This window comes from Notolepis coatsorum, assembly GCF_963971535.1.
Source record: "Notolepis coatsorum genome assembly, chromosome: 2".
Taxonomy (NCBI): Eukaryota; Metazoa; Chordata; class Actinopteri; order Aulopiformes; family Paralepididae; genus Notolepis; species Notolepis coatsorum.
The window spans coordinates 1,177,299-1,203,467 of NC_140166.1; the positions used below are offsets into that span (position 1 = coordinate 1,177,299).

The window sequence follows — 26,169 nt, forward strand, 5'->3', positions numbered from 1 at the left end:
TGACTCAGGGGAGCTAATGTCATGGTTATGTCATGGTTGTACATATACAAACATAGTAATATTTACAATAGACATTACCTTAGTGGCTAATGTGTCAAAATAAAATTGAAAACCGTTAACCTAGTGGTTAATATAAAAGGTGATTATGATAATCGTTATGCATTGTTCTGTGGTGCATACTATCAATGGTCAAAACAAACTTGGTGACTTGGAATAAACCAACTGGTTCTGTCTTGTTAACAATATAATTTTCAATGTGACTCTGTGATCATTCCTTATTGTTATTATAAATTGGTTATTGCAATCTTATTGGTTGTATTTCATCATATTCTTAGTTCATAATTTTCTTGATACATATGAACTTTGTGAAACAGCTCTTGTTTGTGAATCTGACAGTTGCTGCGTCGCTGTTGACCATCTGTTCTCTGCCAGGGATGTGTCCTTCTGTGGTGACCTGCTGTGTGTTGAACGTATCGTACATTCAGTTGATGTTTCTGTGAGCCTGTCGTGTGGCAGTAAGACAGTAAAAAGTAAATAAATACATAACAATTTGGACAATGTGTGTTCAGAAGTCTCTTGGTCCACAGGTCTCATTTGCTATGTGTCTCTTCTTGACGATGCAGTCGGGAATATTCACTGGTCGCCGTCCATTCCCTGTCAAGGGTCACTTGTAGCAGTTAACTATAGTGGTCTTGCAGACTCTTTTCCTAGAACCTGTGTTGTTCTCCACCACCATCACATGTCTGCCACTGTGCTCACGCTTGGCCCCTATCAGGCCTAGAGACATGGTGGTCAGGGCGTTCTTGAATGTGCTGTGTGGTGGTTGGTCCCCCCCGTTCCTCGTCATCGCGGTACTAGAGGGGCGAGGGGGCGGGCGTTTTTGAATGTGTTGTGCTGGTTTCGCTGTCCTCTCCTCGTCATTGCGGTACCACTTGATGGAGGGCGAGGGCCCGCCGGTGTAGTGGCTAGTCAGTAGGACGCTCTCTCTCACACGGATGACAATCTTGTCATGGGAATCCACCTTGATGGTCGGGGCTTTGGTTCCCATCTGCAGGTGATGGGTTTGGTCTGCCGTGGTCTGCAGTGCCGGGGTGGAGGCCGTCAAAGGTTGATCTCCTCTTCGTCAGTGTCTCCTTGGTCAGTCTCCTTCGTGGTCCCCTGCTCCACTTTCTTGGGGATGTCTGTGGGCTGGGTTGGATGGCGGTTCTCCCACGTTTGCTGTCGTCGTTCTGGTTGTGTCCGCAGCTCCTTGGCGGCGTCCCTGGTGGTAGTATGCTGTCGTGGGTCGCTCAGGTCGCTGGGTTGTGTTCCTCGTCCTGTCCTCTCACCAATTCGTGATCTGAGGATGATAAAAACTGCCTTAGAAAACTCCTCACATAAATGATTCAACGCCTTTCTGCTACAGAGGAAAATCATTTAGGGTTAATTCAATTTATTGTAAATAAAAATCACTTAATTGAAAATAGGAAATGCAAGCCAATTGCATTAGCAGTGATTCCTTGTGTCAAGAAGGTCACATTCACTACAATCTTATCAGATCTTGTATCTAACTAGATCTTACAGCATTAGGCTTTAAATAAAATCTAGGAGTTCAGCTAGGTACTGAGGGGCCAACATGGAGGAGTTCAGCTATAGGTACTGAGGGGCCAACATGGAGGAGTTCAGCTAGATACTGAGGGGCCAACATGGAGGAGTTCAGCTATAGGTACTGAGGGGCCAACATGGAGGAGTTCAGCTATAGATACTGAGGGGCCAACATGGAGGAGTTCAGCTAGATACTGAGGGGCCAACATGGAGGAGTTCAGCTAGATACTGAGGGGCCAACATGGAGGAGTTCAGCTAGATACTGAGGGGCCAACATGGAGGAGTTCAGCTAGGTACTGAGGGGCCAACATGGAGGAGTTCAGCTAGGTACTGAGGGGCCAACATGGAGGAGTTCAGCTAGATACTGAGGGGCCAACATGGAGGAGTTCAGCTAGATACTGAGGGGCCAACATGGAGGAGTTCAGCTAGGTACTGAGGGGCCAACATGGAGGAGTTCAGCTAGGTACTGAGGGGCCAACATGGAGGAGTCCAGCTAGGTACTGAGGGGCCAACATGGAGGAGTTCAGCTATAGGTACTGAGGGGCCAACATGGAGGAGTTCAGCTATAGGTACTGAGGGGCCAGACCATTCAATGCCTTGAACACAAACATCCCAATTTTAAAATCAATCCTGAAGCGAACAGGGAGCCAGCACTGGTCTGATGTGTTCACGCCTCTTAGTGCCGGTCAAGAGGCGTGAGCAGCGTTCTGCACCAGCTGCAGGCGTCGTAGGGAGAGCTGGTCTAGACCCACATACAGGGAGAGCTGGTCCAGACCCACATACAGGGAGAGCTGGTCCAGACCCACATACAGGGAGAGCTGGTCCAGACCCACATACAGGGAGAGCTGGTCCAGACCCACATACAGGGAGAGCTGGTCCAGACCCACATACAGGGAGAGCTGGTCCAGACCCACATACAGGGAGAGCTGGTCCAGACCCACATACAGGGAGAGCTGGTCTAGACCCACATACAGCTGGTCTAGACCCACATACAGGGAGAGCTGGTCTAGACCCACATACAGGGAGAGCTGGTCCAGACCCACATACAGGGAGAGCTGGTCCAGACCCACATACAGGGAGAGCTGGTCTAGACCCACATACAGGGAGAGCTGGTCTAGACCCACATACAGGGAGAGCTGGGCTAGACCCACATACAGGGAGAGCTGGTCTAGACCCACATACAGGGAGAGCTGGTCTAGACCCACATACAGGGAGAGCTGGTCTAGACCCACATACAGGGAGAGCTGGTCTAGACCCACATACAGGGAGAGCTGGTCTAGACCCACATACAGCTGGTCCAGACCCACATACAGGGAGAGCTGGTCCAGACCCACATACAGGCAGAGCTGGTCTAGACCCACATACAGGGAGAGCTGGTCTAGACCCACATACAGGCAGAGCTGGTCTAGACCCACATACAGCTGGTCTAGACCCACATACAGGGAGAGCTGGTCTAGACCCACATACAGGGAGAGCTGGTCTAGACCCACATACAGCTGGTCTAGACCCATATACAGGGCATTACAGTAATCCAGCCTGGATGATATGAAGGCATGTATAACCCTCTCCAGGTCATTGGGAGAGAGGTAGGGCTTCACTTTGGTCAAAAGCCTCAACTGAAAAAAGGAGCCTTTTACTACCGACCCAATTTTGTCTGTCAAATTTTTAATCACCATCAAAAGTGACACCAAGGCTTTTGATAAAAGAGCGTTTTTTTTGGCATCGAGGGCCCCTAAAACACCAGCAGAGTTTTTTAAACTCAAACTATAGATTCAAACTATTAAACAAATAGTTTGAATGTATTTACAAAGGATCCAGTTCATAGCGGGTGTTTTGAAATTGGATCAATAACAAGTAGGGATGCACCGAATGGGAAATTCTTGGCCGAAACCGATACCGAAAATAGAAAACAGTTGGCCGAAAACCGAAAGCCGAAAAGGCCGAAAATGATTCATAGAATAGATTTTTTTTTACCAATGTTGTGGAACATTATGATTATGGAAAAATATATGATTATGGCAAAACTTTACTTAAATAATAAATAATCACTATTATGGGTCCATAAAACATTTATTCAGCACTTCTGAATGCATACAGTACATTAATTCCATCTTTTTTCTGGCTGCCGCAGCGGACATCTGTGCTCTACTGAGCGCACCTTTCTAGTCCCCAGCTGAATGAATGTGCTCGCTTGACTCGGCACAGTAGACGCGCGACAGACAGACAGCGTCAATGTGAGAAACACAATCCCCCCCCCCTCTCGCTCTGAATAATATGCATATTAGATCACTCAGTGATGAACCGCGATGGGCAAAGTAAATAATATAGTAAATAAGGATATAAAAGCATGTTAAAGACTCATTTATTGGACGCGTTGCGCGCAGAGTTTACATAGAAACAGCGCGACTCCCGACAGCGCGACATCATCACAACAACACGCAAGGTTGTTAGGTTGTTTCTGTTTCGGTGATATATTTTCGGTGAAAAAACTCTTTCGGCCAAAAGCCGAAAGGCAATTTTTTGCCATTTTCGGCCGAAAACTTTCGGTGCCGAAATTTCGGTGCATCCCTAATAACAAGGGATGTGATTTAGGCTGTTTACTGTTGGGAGCAGTAATTATCTCCTGACCTAATAGACGGTTTTCTTTGTAAACACAATGGTCCTCATTCTCGAACGTGCCCATGTAAATATCTTGGTAAAAATGTTGTACCAACCTATTTACCGAAATCCTCCTCCGGGTTCCTGAACGCGTGAGCCGGTCTTTGTAAGTGGGAAATTTTTTTGCGGATGTGCTCCGCTGAATGAACTGACGTCACTCATTCTTAAACTCCAGGCGCGTTCTCATATATCCTCATTTGCATACAGACACGCCCAGAGAGGGTGGGAGGGTCTGCTGTTGCATCTCTGCTGTGTTGATCCTTGTATTCAACAGGCAGCGCGGAACCCATTTGCGACTGATCACAAAACTGGTATATTTATTGTAATGCATATTATAACCGATGGAGCATACAGACCCTCATCTGCAGCCGTTTACACTGAATATAAAACATATCAGAAAGAAAACCAAGTTAATTATATTGTTTACACTGTTTATTTTCCTCATTTTTTATATTCATATTTCATTTTATTGCTTATATTTATGTCTTTCTACTATTACCCTGCCCATACCTGTACCTCCCCCCCCCCCCCCATGCTGCTACAGTATGATGCCCGGATTTCCCCGAGGGGATCAATAAAGGAATATCTTATCTGATCTTATATTGAATTGATATGTAACTGGAAGGTCTTTGGATGTCCAGTGTTGTCTGTGATTCAAGATTCAAGAGGTGTATTTGTCACATACAGACACGAGACATATAGTGAAATGAAGGTGGCCATGCCCGCCTTGATTGTGCAAAATACAAATAATAATAGAATAAAATAGACATGATAAAAGGTACTAAGATAAAATGCAATACAATGCTAAGCTTACGAATGAAAGGTATGAGTCCTATATACACTACTATACAATATACAGTTATGCTATATGTAACTATACTATACTAACTAGGGATGTTCGATATTGGCTTTTTTACCGATATCCGATGTACCGATATTGTCCAACTACTTACTTTCAGGTAATTAACATTACATATCTCTTGTCGTGGAATTAACACAACATTATGCATACTTTTCACAATAAATTAAATAAGAATTTGTTCTTACTTGCTTGCCTGGGTAGATAAATGTTAAATGTTTTTATAAAAAAAATATTGAAAACCGATCATTTACGATATTACATTTTAATGCCGATATCGGCCAATAATATCGGTAGGCTGATAATATGGGACATCCCTAGTAACTATGTAAGGGATAATGTATAGATTAGCTACGAGGTCATTGTCGCAAAATAATTGACCGACACGGAGTTTAAAATACAGAGGCGCAGCGCCGAGGTGTTTTAAACGTCAGTGAAGGTCAATTATTTTGCGACAATGATCGAGTATAGCTATACATTATCCCGCTTATTACATGGCTAACTTACTAACAATATACCTAATTCATCGACAAGACTAGATCAAATGCAGACGCAGTTGTTCTGTGGCTCTGTCAGCCCAAATAAAGTGATTATTATTATCGGCAGCCGGCAGGTCTGTTGTCTGATTGCATGACTGAGTGCAGCTGTGCATATGCTGAGCAGCACTGATACAGTGTTGTAGTGGGGCTTGATTGCGAACAGCTGCGCACAGCGGTCATTATTGTCCCACAGCGGTCATTATTGTGTGATAACGGACCTCTGACGCGGGCTATTGACCAATCACAAGCAAGCATTTCGGCGAATGTGAAAACGCCATGTAATAAACTATACTAACTATACTATTTAGTTTGTAATGTCTGTGAACATGAATACATGTGCTTCCCCTCCAGGGCAGCGGAGGTGCTGGACCACACCAAGAACCCCTGTGAGGACTCCTTCCTGCCGGACTCCGAGGGGAAGACCTACGTCATGTACATCAAGATGGAGTCCGAGACGGACACCTCCACCTGGATGGAGCTCGCCAAGGTACCGTAGAGGAGTTAACTCATTTACGTACTAGTCTGAGGCATAACCCATTAACCCTTTCACTGCCACACTACAGAAGGTTAACCCTTTACTATCACACTACCGACGGTTGCTGTTGTGTGGCAGTGAAAGGGTTAACCTGCTGTTGTGTGGCAGTGAAAGGGTTAACCTGCTGTTGTGTGGCAGTGAAAGGGTTAACCTGCTGTTGTGTGGCAGTGAAAGGGTTAACCTGCTGTTGTGTGGCAGTGAAAGGGTTAACCTTATGTGTGTTGTCGCAGTGAAAAGGGTTAACCGTTTGGTAGTGCGGCAGTGAAAGGGTTAATTCTGTCTACGTGGTAAAAGCCATCTCTGCTCTGAAACTTCATAATGACACAGAGCTCGTAACTTCCTTTAAGTTCCATGAGAGATAGTCGGCACCATCTTGGGGCCTGACCGAGCATTATGGTTAGGATTGGGTAGCCTAAATATTAAAGGCAACCAACTTGTGTCTAACCACGCCCAACTTGCGTCTAGCCACGCCCCCGCGGCGACGCGGCAGCAGCAGAGCGGAGCGGCAGCATTATGTAGCAGTAATCCCCCCTTTTTTACTATCCAGAACTAGCTCAATTGGCAGCGCTGCATTGCTGTGGATCCTACGGCCCGTTGCTGGCAAGTTTGATTCCCTTCAATTTATTTTTTATTTTTCTTTTTAACGTGCATTCGCATTCTTTCGCCGTTAAGTTTAGGCATAACTTTAAGCATTGTTTCGGAGTTGGTTAAGGTTAGAAGGGTTAAGTTTAGGCACTGTTAAGGAGCTGGTTAAGGTTAGAGTTTGTCTTAGAGAATGGCAATAGACAGCCTATTTCCGCGCTGCAGCTCTCTCGCGCTGCCGTGGTCACATGGGCGTATTGGCCAATCAGAGAAACGCTAAACACAAGTTGGTTGCCTAAAATATTCACGCGATTGGGTACCGTGCACTATTTTACTCTGTCTATTCTATTTTACTCTTTTATCATTCTGTCTATTCTATTTGACTAACAATTTTATTGCACTGCACTATTGTCTACTCTATTTTGCTCTTTTATTATTGTCTATTTAAAAATGGATCAAGCCGTAAAAAGAGGCCTGTTGGGATGTTGGATCCTAATGTGAACAACTATGTGATTTAATGTTCTATTTTGATGCTCGTTTTATACTTATTTATTTTATGTCTGCACTTCATACATTGCTCTTGATCTGCCAATTTTGAGCACATTTTACGCCTGTCTTTTTTTGCTGCTGTGAAGCACTTTGAGCTGCAATTCTTGTATGAAAGGTGCTCTACAAATAAAGTTATTATTATTATTATTACCGTTCACATTTGAACCGATACCAGTACCACTTCCTGGAGTTCGGTATTGGTACCAAACGGTACCTTTTTTTCTTACTTGACTCACTCTGTAAAAATACATTTAAAAAATAAGTCCAAACTCAATTTCAACATTGTTATTTATTTAGAACATTTTGTTATTTATTGTTGTAACACACCAAACAAAATAAATCGCCTGATCAAGTATTATGTTTGTAAATGTTTAAATATCAACATTATCTGGCCGTCCTCAGTAAATATTATCAAACTCCTCTGACCTCGTCTGGTCTTTCCAAAGACCCAAGAGACGGGACAGTAATATATATGGAAAGCTAGGGTCTTTCTGGTAGAAGTAGGATGCAGAGGATTTATAGCACGACCGACTTTATCATTATTGGGAGACTTGGGGATTCGTCGGCGGAGCTTGTAAAAAGCGGTGATGTCAGAAGAAGCATTGAGAGATACAATCAGTGGATTTGGTTGAGGAGGAATAATGTCAGCTGGGGACCAAAGTTAACAAAGGGTAAGAGAGTATTCCTTTTCTTCTCTGTAGTTGCCGTTTCATGTGTAATATTGTAGGCATTTTTTTTTTTGACATAGGATAACACAGGGAGGTTCAGTGAGTGGATATCATGGAACAAGTGGGAGCTGGCATGGATGGGGTGGTTCTGGGATGCTGGAACTAAGGCCTAACAAAAATAATAGTTGGTTTCAGGTTGGTTGTCAGGTTGGCCCCATGGGTAGGTAGGGATTTTTTTTTTTTTTTTTTTTTTATTCTTTCCCACGGCGACTATGGATAGGGAATTTCTTTATTTAATTAACCCTTTCACTGCCACACGACAGAAGGTTAGCCCTTTACTATCACACAACCGACGGCGATGCTCCATCATTAGCATCATTAGCTCCGCATCCGCGGAGCTAATGATGCTAATGATGGAGCATCGCCGTCGGTTGTGTGATAGTAAAGGGCTAACCTTCTGTATTGTCACAGTGAAAGGGTTAACCGGCTGTCGTGTGGCAGTGAAAGGGTTAAAATGTTCACAACAACATGGATGCATGTACTCTGCCAGCATGTTTAATATCCATAATACTAAATGTTTGACTAAGATTTCTATGAAACTTTATTCTAAAAAAAAAAAAAAAAAAAAAAAAAGGATTTTTTTTTTTTAATATATAATTTTTTTTTAAAACTCATAAAATATATTGGGTCGCACCTAAATCGGCAGGGTCGGTCGGCAACCTGAAACCAACCATTATTTTTGTTAGGCCTAACCGTTGAGCCTCCCAGAGCTGTCGTGGGCCTAACTTGATGAAACACCAGGGAAAGGAGGTCGTCTAGATGGAAACATAGGTCCACCTGCATGGTCTGGAGGTCGTCTAGATGGAAACATAGGTCCACCTGCATGGTCTGGAGGTCGTCTAGATGGAAACATAGGTCCACCTGCATGGTCTGGGTTTTTTTGCCACCTGTTTTTTCTTAATCCTTGAAGTGTCTATTTTAAGATTTTAACAGGTTGAAATAATGTCCCATGGGGTACGTACACCTATCCTGAACGAAAACCTGAAAAAGAAAACAGCATAACTTTTGAAGTTAACAACATATAGAGACAAATTAAAACATTTCCCCAAACAATATTGACCCAAGGAATTCAGTAAACATTTTATTTTTAAGATTCTATTTCAGGACAAGAAAATGCAAAAAAAAGCTAAATGTTTAGATCACATCTCTATTTTCCCACTTTACTCAAATGTAGTCCATCAGATTAGATCAATTTGAGGTTAATATTGGAAATACAATGTTAATAAAGATTGTATCATATAAATATTGTAGATTTTGTGTAGACAAGGCCAAAAGTGGAAGACTAATGTGAAAAGACTAATTCGTAATACAATTTGAAATCCAGTGAAATATGTTTTGTTAAGGTTCAAACAAAGTACTATTACAGTACATCTTCTCTGTTGGCACAACATTAAAACCTAAACTACTAATCATCATCATCATCATCATCGTCAAAGTCTATCTCTCCAATCTCCATCCTCATCACACTCGTACTCTCCATCCTCCTCATCCACTTTATGTTTTGCATAATCTGCCTCCTTATTAAGAGCTTCTTGCTCTTCTGACTCCGCTTTCTGGGCCAGTACCTCAACAAGAGAAGGAGGGAGGATGGGTCCAACCGTCCAGACAGGCTCTAACACCCCCTCATCCATCATCTTTCTCGCAGCCCATATCCTGATCATAGGGTTTGGGCCTCTCAAATATTGGCTGGTCTGCTCTTTTGTAGCAGGCAACTCTGAAGTTGACTCGCTGTACCTGTGGGATGAGACAGACCTTGGGAGGAGGCAGGTGTTCAAGGTCTACTTTGGATCTGGATATGTCCATCAACCTCCAAGAACTCATGCATTACCCTCCTCTACCAGCCTGACCAACCTCTATATACTGATGATCCTCCTCTACCAGCATGACCAACCTCTATATACTGATGATCCTCCTCTACCAGCATGACCAACCTCTATATACTGATGATCCTCCTCTACCATGTCAGCATGACCAACCTCTATATACTGATGATCCTCCTCTACCATGTCAGCATGACCAACCTCTATATACTGATGATCCTCCTCTACCATGTCAGCATGACCAACCTCTATATACTGATGATCCTCCTCTACCAGCATGACCAACCTCTATATACTGATGATCCTCCTCTACCAGCATGACCAACCTCTATATACTGATGATCCTCCTCTACCATGTCAGCATGACCAACCTTTATATACTGATGATCCTCCTCTACCATGTCAGCATGACCAACCTTTATATACTGATGATCCTCCTCTACCATGTCAGCATGACCAACCTCTATATACTGATGATCCTCCTCTACCATGTCAGCATGACCAACCTCTATATACTGATGATCCTCCTCTACCATGTCAGCATGACCAACCTCTCTATACTGATGATCCTCCTCTACCATGTCAGCATGACCAACCTCTATATACTGATGATCCTCCTCTACCATGTCAGCATGACCAACCTCTTTATATACTGATGATCCTCCTCTACCATGTCAGCATGACCAACCTCTCTATATACTGATGATCCTCCTCTACCATGTCAGCATGACCAACCTTTATATACTGATGATCCTCCTCTACCATGTCAGCATGACCAACCTCTCTATATACTGATGATCCTCCTCTACCATGTCAGCATGACCAACCTCTATATACTGATGATCCTCCTCTACCATGTCAGCATGACCAACCTCTATATACTGATGATCCTCCTCTACCATGTCAGCATGACCAACCTCTATATACTGATGATCCTCCTCTACCATGTCAGCATGACCAACCTCTATATACTGATGATCCTCCTCTACCATGTCAGCATGACCAACCTCTCTATACTGATGATCCTCCTCTACCATGTCAGCATGACCAACCTCTATATACTGATGATCCTCCTCTACCATGTCAGCATGACCAACCTCTATATACTGATGATCCTCCTCTACCATGTCAGCATGACCAACCTCTATATACTGATGATCCTCCTCTACCAGCATGACCAACCTCTATATACTGATGATCCTCCTCTACCAGCATGACCAACCTCTATATACTGATGATCCTCCTCTACCATGTCAGCATGACCAACCTCTATATACTGATGATCCTCCTCTACCATGTCAGCATGACCAACCTCTATATACTGATGATCCTCCTCTACCATGTCAGCATGACCAACCTCTATATACTGATGATCCTCCTCTACCATGTCAGCATGACCAACCTCTATATACTGATGATCCTCCTCTACCATGTCTAGGGATGGGTATCGTTAGGATTTTATCGATACTACTACTCTTATCGATACTGCTTAACGGTTCGGTACTTTATCGATACTCTTATCGGTTCTTTTTGGTTCTTTTTTTGCAAGAAAAAAAGACAATTAATTAAGAACAGAATCAACATTGCTTTATTATTTATAAATACAACGTTATAAATAAGTATTATAAATAAATATAATTTATTCAGCAACAGCAGCAGCAATGTTCTTTTATATAACTTTATAAATAAATATAATAAATTAATATAATTTCTTCAGCAACAGCAGCAACAATGTTTTAAATGTGTCTGACTCTGAATTATAGACTTTTTATAATAAACAACAAATGCAAAAGGCTAACAGAACTGTGACACTCGTTCACCCTATCCTCTGTCATCCTTCCTCTAGCTGCTAGGGAGAAAGGACTTTGGGTGGTGGAGGGAGGTAGAGGGAGGGAGGATGTGTGGTGGCCTCACTGGCCTGGGACATAGTGGCTGACGCCTCAGCTTGACGATCTATAAAAAGTTTAGATTGTAGTATTTGTAGCTAAACAATTGTTTTGTTTATTAGCCTATTTGTAATAATTCGTTATTAGCCTAGGCAACTCCGTATCTTGGCTTACGGTTACGGCTGCAGTGGATGCAGATGGAACACTGCGCGCAAGGCAGTCGAATACGCGCATTTCTGCACACTAATATCATGTTTTGCCAACAGATGTTTTGATAAATTGATTTGCTCGTATTGCCACCCTTACTGGCAAATGTTTTGTTGCACTTGTGGCAACGTGCATTGTCGGCATTGACCCTTGTAAAGTATATCCATACTTTAGAACGCTTCGCTCTATCCGCCATGATCACGACTCAGTGCATGCAGAGCTGCTGTCTGTGTGCAGAGCGCTATAGCACGGGGCGTCGGGGACACTTTCATTAAGGAGTACCCGTATGTAGTACCCGTATGTCTATGTGTAGCACTAGCGAGCGACTCGCGAGGAGTGTGTGTAATAATTGACTCGCTGGCTGCGGCTCGCTTCTCGTGCAGAGACAGAGAGAGGATCGTTCGCAACTTTTAAATAATAATAATAATAATAATAATAATAATTTCTCTAGAGTATCGATAGCAGTACCGAGGACGTCAGAGCTTATAAATACTCCGGTATTTTCTAATATAGTACCGGTTCCCGTTTAAAACCGGGGTCCGGGGGGCATCCCTAACCATGTCAGCATGACCAACCTCTATATACTGATGATCCTCCTCTACCATGTCAGCATGACCAACCTCTATATACTGATGATCCTCCTCTACCATGTCAGCATGACCAACCTCTATATACTGATGATCCTCCTCTACCATGTCAGCATGACCAACCTCTCTATATACTGATGATCCTCCTCTACCATGTCAGCATGACCAACCTCTCAAAAAACTAAAACAAATAATAATCTCCTTTGGTTACAATTTACTCAAGCATAGTAACAGACACAATATTTCTGACACTGGCAATACATTCCCTGAGGTCCATAGATGTCCCTAGATACCAAGAACATGCAAATGGGCCTGGTAGAAGTGGAGCAATCTTCCATTTACTTGCGTATGTGCTCTTAGGCACTTTTGTGAAAACACGGCTAGGGCTTAACACTTTCTCCGCCAATATCGCTGTCCAGCGTTTTTGAGATCAATATAAAATGTTTTCGCCATGGCATTCATAATTCATATATACACCCGCGGTGCTGCAGCTGGACCCTATAGGTGACGGCAACGACGGCTCAATACCGCCGCCTAGTGGATGATCGGGCGAGTTACACTCGCCTACAGGATGTGGCCGATGTGCGTCGATGAAACTCATCCGGCCGTCACATCTCGTTACAGGACTCCCGACAGACAATATGTACATAATGGATCGCTTTCTAAACTTAATAATCCATATGATTTCGGCATTTATTGCGACATACAAACCGGAAATGGACCTAGGCGATTGGCGTCGTGTACTTGGGATCTTTCACCGCCAGTCTCATTGACCCACGGTAAGAGGAATATAATGTTATTTTCAACCCGATTGTGAGTTTCCTTGTTTGCGCAAACCATCTGATCAATATATCACCCAACCTACATAAAGCATTTACTGATGATCGGGGAATTATAAACTACCCCCCCCCCCCCCCCCCCCTTTCCTCCGCGCATGATGAGGCATAATGTATACCGATCATATACATTTGAGTTTTTTGGTGTAGCGTGTATGGTGGGGAAACGGCAATCGATAATCTATATAATACGTTTGGGTCTATAACTAGTGTTTTTGGAATTACAGCAGAAAAGATTAAAAACATACTTATATTCTAGGGGTGGGCAATTATTTTTCCCGGGGGGCCGAATGAGCAACTGAAAATATGTTGGAGGGCCGGGCCAAAATTCCAAACTCGATTATGCATAATATACATTTTATTTCTATATAAAAAGCAGTAAATGGCATTGTTTTGACGTGTATGTTATTATTTGGCAATTAAAAGGTGAGGTTAGCTTTCAAAAATATAATTTATTCAAATATAATTTATTTCCAAAATTATAAACAAAATGTGAAACATTAATAACAAAGGGCATGTATGAAAAAGTGCTATACAAATAAAGTTATTATTTTGAGTTTCATATACTATTGAAACAAGGATTTCCTTAGCTTTCTAAAGACATCACATCATCTTATAGCCAAAATAAACAAGACGTGTCACTGAACTGTGTAAAGAAAAGTGTCCCAGTTTTGTAGCCTTTTTTACTTTACATGCCTATATTAAACATTTAATGTTTTCAGAACTGTGCAAAAAAAAGAAAAAAAAATATCAAGTGTCCCATTTCACTTGTTATATTTCCACATTTTAGTGTTCTTCAGTTTTTTTTTTTTTCATTCAGTGAGAAATCCACTCTCTGTTGAGCTTTAACAAGTCCATCAAAGTCAGGTTGCATGTCTGAGGTGGAGATGCGAAGCACAGCTGCCAGATGTTCATCAGTGAGAGAGGATCTGTACCTGGACTTGGTAAACATCATGACTGAGAATGTCTGTTCACATATGTAGGTGGATCCAAAGAGAACCAACATCTTCTGAGCATGTCTCCTCATGTTTGTAAAGTTCTCCTCCTTGAGAGCAGAGTAGAACTCTAGCAGTGATGCTGACTTAAAGTGCTCTTTCAGTAGTGAATCAGACTGCAGGTCATTGGGTCTCATTCCCGAACGAAGTTACGACAAAATATTTCGTCTTAGCCAGATTTCGGCCCATTTAAGACATATTAGGGCTGGGAGTGGGAGTCCTCAAACTTTCCTGAGATCTTATTTGATCGTGGCTGAGAGCAGATTTAAGAGTGCTGAGGAGCACACTTAAATATGCTCTCAGCCCACGATCAAATCTCATGATTGATTGACTAATTTAAAATGTTATTATAACTTGACAGACTGTTCTCATAGTGATTCCTTCACGTCAACGCTACAGGCCTCCTTGGAATTAACACTTTAATCGCCATGGGTTAAATTCATAATTTACCATCTCTCGCCAGCTCTATTTGTCTATGGAGAAGTTCCCCTTCTTTGCAGGGCTATAACTTTTTTTTTTTTTTTAACTTTGACCAGTCAGCTGGTTCTTTTTAGCGTTTATCGCTTTTTCTTCGCATTCATACTTGGTCAAGTTCGACCGACAGAAGCAGGCTGAAAGGGTTCAGATGGGGGGGAAGACACTCTGGGAAAGGCACGGCTGCCGTCCGGGATTCGAACGTGCTCAGCCCCAGATCCGCGCGAGCGCGGTTGTCCACGGCGCTGAAATAGCACTCGCGGTACGTGGTGAGCTACTGGAGCTCCCCTGGGCTATAACTTTTTAAATTCTATTGCTAAATTGCCATTATTATGGCCCATTCAATGTCCTATATGTATTGTTCAGGGTGTAGCAACGTTAAACTTTTTCATTCACATATTCATACTAAAATATGGTCTAAAGTATAAGTATGTTTTTATCGTTTTCTGCAGCTTTCTCCAGAACTTGATTTATAGCTCCAAATGCATTATATGCATGATGAAATACAGTTTGATAGCGATCTGTGCCAGATAATAAATTTCAACTGGAGGTACTTCTAGAAGTTTCTACGTATCATCTGATGATGACCGGATGGGCGGGGGATCGTTTATAATTCCGTGGGCAGCGTTAGATGATTCATCCAGAGTGGGTCATATGTTCATCAGAGCAGTTAGTAAAGAACACGTTAGAATATAACGCTGGATCTTACCGTATCTTCCTCGCGCCGCTGGCAGATGAGCGTGGAACAGAATTTTTTCTATTATGTGATGTAGAAATGCCCGATCCATTTCCAGGTTGTATAATAGTATATACGTCCAAATCATGTTGTTTTTTAGAGTTATTTGCACCGATCGATGTTCACTGTATCAAGACGGAGTCTCTCTAACGATAGCGAGTGGCCGGACCACATATGGATGAGCACTACCGGTTCAAAGGTTAATATCCGGTTGGCGATCTGCCGATCGGCCACCAGATGGCGCTCTTGAACCACTAGAGAGTTGAGTGGAGCTTTGCACTGTGTCTCAGGGCTCCGGAAAGGAAATATGATTTCGATGACAGATTTTTGAAATATTGACATCAAAGACGAGTTACGGCGTCTTCGGCAGAATGAGCATGGCTCGGAATGACGTGAAAACTCGTTCCCGGCGATCATAGTGTTAATTACTTAATCATAATTAAAATAAATATGACAATATTTGTACGATAAGAAATTACGCATTTGATGTCGGAAAAATAAATAATATGGATTCATCTGATCACAGGGCAGCTGGATTAACCATATCTGAACCAGCTATTTTGGACAAATAATTACTCAGATATTCAAACACAATTATGCAATTATTGTGAAATGATTGAAAATAATAATAATTTAATGCCTTCTGTGGAATTTGTATTTTTATTTGTTACACATCTGTTTTAATGATTAATTATATACATTTGAAAGAATGCAGGTCAACATGCAATGTATCCCATTGATTGGTATACAATGGGACAGACCTTTGTTTGATTGATTGATTGATTGAAAACTTTATTAACAGATTGCAGAATGGGTACAGTACAGTACAGCTCAATTACATAAGGGGATGCAGACCAGAGAAAGAATTTCATCTTGTTTACATCAGGGTCCCCCATTTTCAATTCATCATAACATATATGACACACATGACACAGATAGACAGTACTGCTACATCTATACATTTATGACATACCAGATTTGCAAATACAGTACTGTTTGTGATACAAAAAGAGTCCAGAAAAGAGAGTACATTTGACATAGAAACTGTTGGAGGAGGTTGGGTAGGAGGGGTGGTAGACTTACACTGTACAAGCAAAACTGTACATTGGAATATTGATAAAACCATACTTGGTCATTTACTGTACATTGGAGGGGGTTGATATAATAATAATAATAATAATAATAGCTATAAACCTGCATTCCTTCGAATATATCATTAATCAATTAAACTTATATTGAAATACACTATATAGCCTATACACCAACACTGAAATGACAGTGGATAAATAAATAAGAACTAAAGCTAATCGGTGAAAATAGACTGCATTAATATTCCATAACAAGTCTTGTGTGCGCCTACGAATGAACAGTAGCCTATAGGCTTAATTATGGAATAATACGCCATACTGCGTTCATTCATTACGCCCGCCGTAGGCTATATATATTATGTCATTCATTCATATACAGTACTGCGCGCGCGTGTGTGTCTGTGTGTGTGCGCGCGCGCTGCGGCAGGTGTGTACCGCAAGCTGTATATGATGCCAATACATTAATCTAATCTAGTTTTGATGGGCGCAAGCGTGATTACGAAACCTAGCCGCATTTCTCGGAGACGCTCTCTGATTGGCACTGACTGACGCTAGGTTTCGTAATCACGCGGCTCGCAAAGCACTTCCGCCATTCCATTTCATACAGCTGCGTCACCAGTTGCCTTATAAGGAGCTATGGAGGCGTTGGTTTGTATGCAAATGAGCTGAACGGGAACGCGCTTTAGAGTTTAAGACAGAATGCCATTCTCCAAGCAGATATCAGATAATATAATTTGTGCGACCTTTTCAGCCACTTAAGACATATTACCAGCACGTTCAGGACTCAGAGTGTACTTGTCATAGATTATGTCTCAGTGGTTCCAAGATAAGTCTTCCAGAATATATCTTTGAAAACATTTCGGGAATGAGACCCAATGAGTTCAAGCTGAACATCAGTGGGTGCACTATCAACACTGCAGGTAAAGGGAGAAGAAACCAGCTGCATTTCATCCTCGACCTTTTTGAAATCTTAAACGCCTTGAAAATTCATCATGCAGTGCTCCTAACATGGATGAGTACCTGTGCCGGTGATCAGCTGATGGTTTGACTTCTTTCAGGGTTTTCATGTGTTTGAGATTGTTGCTGCCTAGTTGCCTTGAAATTAATTGCAAATAAAAAAAATGTAATCTACCTATTGACATGAAAAAAAAAATGTAAAAAAAATATATATATATATAATTTATTTAATTTCTTTTTAATTATCATGTAATCTTTCGCGGGCCGGTCAGAATCATCCCGCGGGCCGTAGAATGCCCAGGTCTGTTCTAGAAGGTATTAACACAACAATGTATGAATGAAAAAGTATAACGTTCCCACATCCTGAACGATAGATAATCGATGTTGAATGGGCCATAGTAATGTCAATATAGCAATACAATTTTAAAAGTTATAGCCCTGCAAAGAAGGTAAACATCTCCATAGACTTATAGCGCTGGCAGAGAGGGTACTTTGATGGGTACAATGGCTGGCACAAAGTGTTAAGAGGCTAAGTAGTAGACCCAATAAAGTCATACGGGTTGTTACTAGAGAAGTTCCACACATCAGAGCACCACTTTATTAGAACCTCTAGTCACTATTCTTGTCATCCACAAACGCATTGGTGTTCCTCCCTGTTGCAGCTGGAGTATTGTATAATTGTATTACTGTACTATGCACAATCGTTGCGGGCAAGACCCCCTGCATTTCACTGTATACTTGTATGCCGTGACAAATAAAACTCCTGACTTGAGTGGACGTCAAAAACCAGTGATTTTATTTTATTTCGGATCCCCATTAGCTGGTGCCATAGCAACCAGCTAGTCTTCCTGGGGTCCACACAAAAAAAAACATACAAAAACAATTATTATTGCAAAACAAAATTATTAAAAGTCAGTACTCAACACACAATGCATAATGAAACTAACAATTAAGATGGCTAAAATTACATGCAAGCAAAGAAACATAAAACAATTAAACAAAACAAAATACTTTACAGTGTTAAATACAATTTAAGTTTCTTTTTAAAAGTGAATCTACTTAAATGCAGCAGAGGTTTTGAGGCAGGTTATTCCAAAGAGTTATTGCTCTAAAAATAAAATATCTCCTTAAAGCGTTGGTTTTTGGACCTGGCAATTCCAGCTGCCCACTACTGGAACCTCTAGTGTAATGATCATGCACAGTATTACTATAAACAATCTGTTTATCTATAAAAACAGGAGTTTTACTGCTCATGACCAACTTGAACAGCACAAGTGTATTAAAAAAAAGACAATCTATTTTCAACATTAAGCCAAGAGAGGCGGGCATGCATACGGCTCACATTAGACCTTAGTGAGCAGCCCAGTACCAACCGCGCTGCCCTGTTCTGGACCACCTGGAGCTTCCTGAGGTCACCACCGGCAGCAGACGACCACATCGCAGAGCAATAGTCAAGATGACATGAAACTAAACTAAGTGAGACGCGCCGAGTTCTGGCTTTAGACAGAATAGCCAACAATGGTTTAAGAGAAGTTATTTATCATCATCATCATCAACCTTTATTTATTCTCGAAATTATAATTGGGGTCACCCTCATTTTCAATGTAGTCGAGACTTTACAGACATTTCAATGCACACATTTCTACAATACAACAATAATAAATATTAATAACTATTTATATAGTACTTATAATCCACTGTCGAGTCCTGGTTTTAGGCAGAATAGCCAACGGTGGTTTAAGAGAAGTTATTTTTATTTCAAACGTGATTCATTCATTCTTAGCGAATTACTTCTGACGACATGTTGCGCATGTTATGACTTTCGACCGCAAAGACGGCACATAAGTAACGGTACGATGCATCGGTCACGAATATACATTTCATGGTCGACGTGGACTCATCATTGCAGCTCTAAGTTGATCTTACTTGGGTCGAGGCCCAGCGAGTCGCTGAAGACCGGGCTGAACGGAGTCCAATCGTCAAAGCTAAGCAATAATAATAATAATACATTTATTTATTTATTTATTTATTTAGGCATCTCAAAGCGCTTTACATACATGGCATTATAGCATACGGACAAACAGTACATGGACAAACACAGTACATGCACTTTCACAATGATGACATGGTGGGGATAATACAGAGAGAGGGAGACGGCTTAGAGACGAGACATTTATTTTTAATAAATAATAATACTAAAATATAGTATAGCAATGTCATGCCACCACGTTGTCTTCTGTTAATTATATTATTCTTCAAGGAACAGGGACGGATTGAGGTACAGGTTGATCTTATCGTTCTTTGTGTTGCACTCTGTGTTAAACTGTGTTAAAAAGAACGACTGAGTGTTAAGTGTGTGCCCCCCCCTACGCTCTGCATCTTCTGGCCGTCTCAGACCTACTCCTATCCGAGCTCCGGGAGGGTCATCAAAGAGAAGTCGCCTATTCTCAGTCCTTGCCCCACAATGGTGGAACGAACTTTAGCCGTCGACTAAAGACGCACTTCTTCAATCATTATCTGAAAAAAACTAAATAAAATACAGCCGCTTTGGATAAAAGCGTCAGCTAAATGACTAAATGACTCCCCGCTGTGCCCCCAGTGCCTTCACGTGTGGGACCTGGACGTGCGGGGCTACCACCAGGGGCTCTGGAGGCTCTTCAGGAAGCGGAACCACGTCCTGGTGGTGGCTGTTCCCATCTCCCCCTACTCGTGAGTACCTCTGCTGCACCGCTCACACATGTACTAATAAGTACTAGCCATGTCCCATATTATCCACCTACCGATATTGGCATTAAAATGTAATATCGGAAATGATCTGTATCTGTTAAAAAAAATTATAATAATAATAAAAAATGTATTTATTATTTTTTTACATTTATTTAACCTTTATTTACCCAAGCAAGTAAGAACAAATTCTTATTTTATTTATTGTCAAAAGTATGTTGTGTTAATTCCACAACAAGAGGTAATGTTAATTACCTGAAATTATTACGTTTTTTGGGGGGGGGGGGACCCTGCATATATTGGTATCGGTTGATATCGGTATCGGAAATTAAGAGTTGGACAATATCGGTATATCGGTAAAAAAGCCAATATCAAATATCCCTAAAATAAGTACTACACCTCTCATCATTGCTGCTGTCAACCGTGTAACTCGATCAATAGTTGTTCTTTATTATTATTATTATTATTATTATTATTATTATTATTATTATTATTATTATTATTATTATTATTATTATTATTATTATGATGAATGCTTAAAACACCATGTTTCCCTGCGTCACAGTGGGCAGAAGCCATCCAGCATCACTCCACTGCACCTGGAGGCTCCACCCAAAGAAGAGGCAGCGCCAGTGGATCAAATATAGACACACACACACGCTACACACACACACACACACACACACGCTACACACACACACGCTACACACACACACACACACGCTACACACACACACACACACACACATGCAACACACACACACACACACGCTACACACACACACGCTACACAGAATTCCCTCCACCAACCCAGGCCAACCAACCACTAACCCCCTGCCGCCCGGGGGTGGGCTATATGACTACAAAAGCGACCATCCTGGGTACTGAACGGACACAGGAAGGACACCTGGGAAACGTAGTCCTTCTGGGGGGAGGGGAGTTCTAAACACTGGACAGCACTACTGAGTCCTGCCTGCCGCTGATGCCACTGGAACACGGGAGGAGAGGGGGGGTGAAGGAGGAAAATACCATCTCTCTCTTTCAAGTGGCTTTATTGGCATGACGCAGCTTGTACATGTTGCCAAAGCAAATGGTTGATAACATAAGCATGGATTACAAAACGCATATTAATGTCATAGTACATACAAAAATGATCATCATAAAATAGAACATAAAATATTACGGCATAAACATGTCGGGTGACTGTCACTCACTGTCCCTCCGTCTATGGCAGGCAGCAACATAGGCTGCTGCTAGCTCACAGCTTGTTGAGTCCTCCCCTAGTAGGACTGGTAGTTTTCCTGTATCTGGTAGTGCAAGAAAACCTTTTGTTATTAGTTCATTTTTTTTTAAACGCGTTTCTCTAATATCTATATTTTCCACATTTGGTGAGGAAGTGCAACTCAGTCTCAGGCTCACTGAGGATGCAATGACACCACAGCCTTTGCTCTGCAGGAAGCCAGGTTTTCCTGTGCCTTCCCTTTTCAACAGCGAGGCTGTGCTCACTCAGTCTGTATTTTGTCAAGGTTCTTTTTAGTTGTTGATCAGTCACCATGCTCAAATAATCTGCTATGGTGTACTGTCGATTTAGAGCCAGATAGCACTGCCTTTTGCTCTGTGCTTTTGTTTGTGTTTTCCAATAGGTGATGTAGTTTTGTTTTAGCTGTGTAGTAATTTGATTTATTCTGATTGGTGACGTGTTCTGTTCCTGAGGTGTGTTAAGAGAGCAGGTTTGTGGACTCAGCCTCAGGACCAGCTGGGTAAGGGGGTTCCTGATGCTCCTCAGCTCTTGGCACTGCAGGGCTTGATAATGGTACGAGAGGGGGTCACTTTGTTTTAGGTGTGTCCAAAAGTTAATTGCTCTTTTTTGTATTTTTAGTATTGGTGGGTAACGGCCTAATTCTGCCCTGCATGCATTGTTTGTAGTTTTCCTCTGGACATGTAGGAGAATCTTACAGAACTCTGCATGCAGGGTCTCAATGGGGTGTTTGTCCCATTGGGTAAAGTCTTGTTTTGTAAGTGGACCCCACACCTCACTGCCATAGAGTGCAATTGGTTCAATAACACATTCAATTAATTTTAACCAGATTCAAATTGGTATTTCTGTTTGTATATTTCTTTTTATGGCATAGAAAGCCCGGCGTGCTTTCCCTCTCAGCTCATTGACTGCTTCCTTAAAATGTCCAGTTGAACTTAGTTTTTAGGTGCAGTACTCTACATGTTTTGTACCAATTGAGAACTTTGGTAGGACGTCCTGAGATCTGGATCTTTTTTGGAATATCATTATTTTGGTCTTTTTGGGGTTTACTGCCAGGGCCCAGGTCTGACAGTAATGCTCTAGGTCCAGGCTCTGCTGTACTAGGCCGTCTGCTGTGGGGGACAACACAACCAGGTCATCTGCAAAGAGCAGGCATTTCACTTCCCGATTGTGGAGACTTACACCGGGGGCAGAGGACTTTTCTAGTATATTAGCCAATTCATTAATATAAATATTGAAGCGTGCCGGGCTGAGGTTGCAGCCCTGACGAACGCCTCGCCCTTGGGTAAAGAATTCTGTAATATTTTTGCCATTTTTTACGCTGCACATATTACCAGAGTACATTGATTTAATAATATCATATGTTTTACCCCCTACACCACTCTCTATAACTTTATAGAACAGTCCTGTATGCCAAATAGAATCAAAAGCCTTTTGGAAGTCAATAAAACAGGCATATATTTTGGTTTTATTTTGGTTTATATGTTATCAATTAGGGTATGTAGGGTGTAGATATGATCGGTTGTGCAGTGTTTTGGTATAAATCCAATTTGGCTTTTACGCAAGACATTGTAAGGACAATCTCTTTCTCTCTCTGTCTGTCTGTGTCTCTCTCTCTGTGTGTCTCTCTCTGTGTCTATCTGTGTCTGTGTGTCTCTGTCTGTGTCTCTCTGTGTGTCTATCTCTGTCTGTCTGTGTGTCTCTTTCTGTGTGTCTATCTCTCTGTGTGTCTGTCTCTGTCTCTCTGTCTGTGTGTCTCTCTCTCTGTGTGTCTCTCTCTGTGTCTGTCTCTCTCTGTATGTGTGTGTGTCTCTCTCTCTGTGTCTCTATCTCTCTCTGTGTCTCTATCTCTCTCTGTCTGTCTCTCTGTCTGTGTGTCTGTCTGTCTCTCTCTGTCTCTCTGTCTGTGTGTGTGTCTCTCTCTCTGTGTCTCTATCTCTCTCTGTCTGTCTCTCTGTCTGTGTGTCTGTCTGTCTCTCTCTGTCTCTCTGTCTGTGTGTGTGTCTCTATCTCTCTCTCTCTGTCTCTCTCTCTGTCTCTCTCCGTCTGTGTATCTCTCTCTGTCTGTGTCTGTCTGTCCGTCTGTGTGTGTGTGTCTGTCTCTCTCGCTCTCTCTCTCTCTCGCTCTCTCTCCCTCTCTCTCTCGCTCTGTTCGGTGACATGTATCAGCTGTGTCCCGGGGAAGAAGTCTTTGTGCTGATGTCAGAGTGCCGGTCACATGAACAGTCTATATATACAGTCTATATAAATACAGTCTATATAAATACAGTCTATATAAATACAGTCTATATATACAGTCTATATAAATACAGTCTATAAATACAGTCTATATAAATACAGAGGCCAGTGTGTCGAGGTGTGACAGTAAGCAAACGAACCGTGAACATGATGAATGAGACTTGAGGAATCCCTTCCGCAGGTAAACCGAGCAGCATTTGAAGCTTCTTCTCTGAGGATGTAATCGGCCGGTGAAATTGTTAAAAGAAACGGCTGCGTTTAATTCTGGACAAGTTGAAAGAATGCATATAACAAACTTATTTCTTGCTCAGCCAACAAACCTGCACAGCGGGAAAATAACAAGCGTTTATGTTTTTTTACTTCGCTTTTTTTTCTTTTTTCTTTTACTACTGTGTTTTTTTCACTATGTACATACATTTTAACTTAATCTGCTATTTATTTGTACTCATCCGTCAAACGAAAAAGTTGTTTTGAAGCAGCACGTGGATGAATACACTTAGGATTCTGTCCGTTTAAAAATATAAAAGTATTTATTGTCCATGATTTCTCCAATGACAACTTTTTCAATATTTTGACAAAAACCACACACACACATACTGTACATGCACAGCACACACGTCCTGAAGTTACTGCACTGAAAGTGGATTGAATCCAGCTCTCGTTTCAGGGGTTTGGCTCTTTTTCTTTATCCTCTTTGATCTAGATCAGTGCATTTTTTTTAAGAGCTTAACATTGTTTACAGATATCAAACTAATAATATGATAATGTATATATACAGTACATGCATATATATATATATTTTAACAAGGAAGGGTCAGATTATTTTTCAGCATTAGAGTTTCAGATTGATGGACAAAGTAGGGTGAGACTCTCCCTAGCGTTGAACGAGTCTTCTGTCTTCGTCACGGGGAAACCTGTGGATTCTAACACTTGAACACTGCATGGTTTTCTACCAGAGTCACTGCAGGAATGGTAGAGTTCTACCAGAGTCACTGCAGGAATGGTAGAGTTCTACCAGAGTCACTGCAGGAATGGTAGAGTTCTACCAGAGTCACTGCAGGAATGGTAGAGTTCTACCAGAGTCACTGCAGGAATGGTAGAGTTCTACCAGAGTCACTGCAGGAATGGTAGAGTTCTACCAGAGTCACTGCAGGAATGGTAGAGTTCTACCAGAGTCACTGCAGGAATGGTAGAGTTCTACCAGAGTTCGGTTGTTCTATGGGTGCTGTGGCGCTGCCTCTTACCTAACACCAAGTAGTCTTTGACAGAAGGGTTTGGCCTGGTTGTTAAGCTTGGCACTGTGTTACCTGAAACTAAGAAGTATTGATAGAAATTGTTTGGCCAGACTGTACATTAGGTTGTACTGTAGGTGACATACTGTATTGGTGCCCCTCCTCTAGAACTGTCCGAAGTCATTTGGCTAGCAGTCTGCATCATGGCTGCCATCTCTCTCTCTCTCTCTCTCTCTCTCTCTCTCTCTCTCTCTCTCTCTCTCTCTCTCTCTCTCTCTCTCTCTCTCTCTCTCTCTCTCTCCCTCTTCATGCTTCAGTAGTAGTTAGAAGCCTCTCTCTCTCTCTCTCTCTCTCTCTCTCTCTCTCTCTCTCTCTCTCTCTCTCTCTCTCTCTCTCTCTCTCTCTCTCTCTCTCTCTCTCTCTCTCTCTCTCTCTCTCTCTCTCTCTCTCTCTCTCTCTCTCTCTCTCTCTCTCTCTCTCTCTCTCCCTCTTCATGCTTCAGTAGTAGTTAGAAGCCTCTCTCTCTCTTCTCTCTCTCTCTCTCTCTCTCTCTCTCTCTCTCTCTCTCTCTCTCTCTCTCTCTCTCTCTCTCTCTCTCTCTCTCTCTCTCTCTCTCTCTCTCTCTCTCTCTCTCTCTCTCTCTCTCTCATTCATGTGGAGTCTTGTTTTATTGGATATACAAGTTTCCTACCGAGTAGCAGCACCTGAACACGTCAGAGAAATCTGTGATCTTGACGGTGCAGGAATTGTCAGAGTTGTGACATAATCGCCTTAACCAGCTGCTCGTTGTTGAAATATTGTATAGTTCAGTAACAAAAAACAGCAACACAGTTATAGGTGCTATAGATAACTTTATGTAGAGTAATCCTTGTATTAGTAAAAGTATTGCTTTTCACCCCCAAAGATAATTGTTTAATGAATTTATCATTTAAAAAATGTTTGCACGTTGTTTACAAGTGTCATGTACTTCCCATTCTCCCACGTGGAATGCACCTGATTGGATAAACGATGGTGCTCTAGTGCGCCATCTAGTGGCTGAAAGTTATCTATAGCACCTTTTAAATAAGAACAAAGGAATAAGCAGCTGGAACAAAGTC

General features: G+C 42.0%; 1 protein-coding gene across 2 annotated transcripts in view; it reads left to right on the plus strand.

Annotated features, from left to right (window-relative positions):
* pomgnt1 (protein O-linked mannose N-acetylglucosaminyltransferase 1 (beta 1,2-)) overlaps positions 1-25,226 on the plus strand; it is a 141,207-nt gene extending 115,981 nt beyond the window's left edge. For both annotated transcript variants that reach the window (XM_084309052.1, XM_084309051.1), the window contains exons 20-22: positions 5,992-6,127; positions 20,220-20,329; positions 20,910-25,226. In XM_084309052.1, the coding sequence (XP_084165178.1) occupies positions 5,992-6,127; positions 20,220-20,329; positions 20,910-20,991 (328 nt within the window). In that variant the 3' untranslated portion in view covers positions 20,992-25,226. The remainder of the gene's footprint in view (positions 1-5,991; positions 6,128-20,219; positions 20,330-20,909) is intronic.
* The last annotated feature ends 943 nt before the right edge of the window (positions 25,227-26,169 follow it).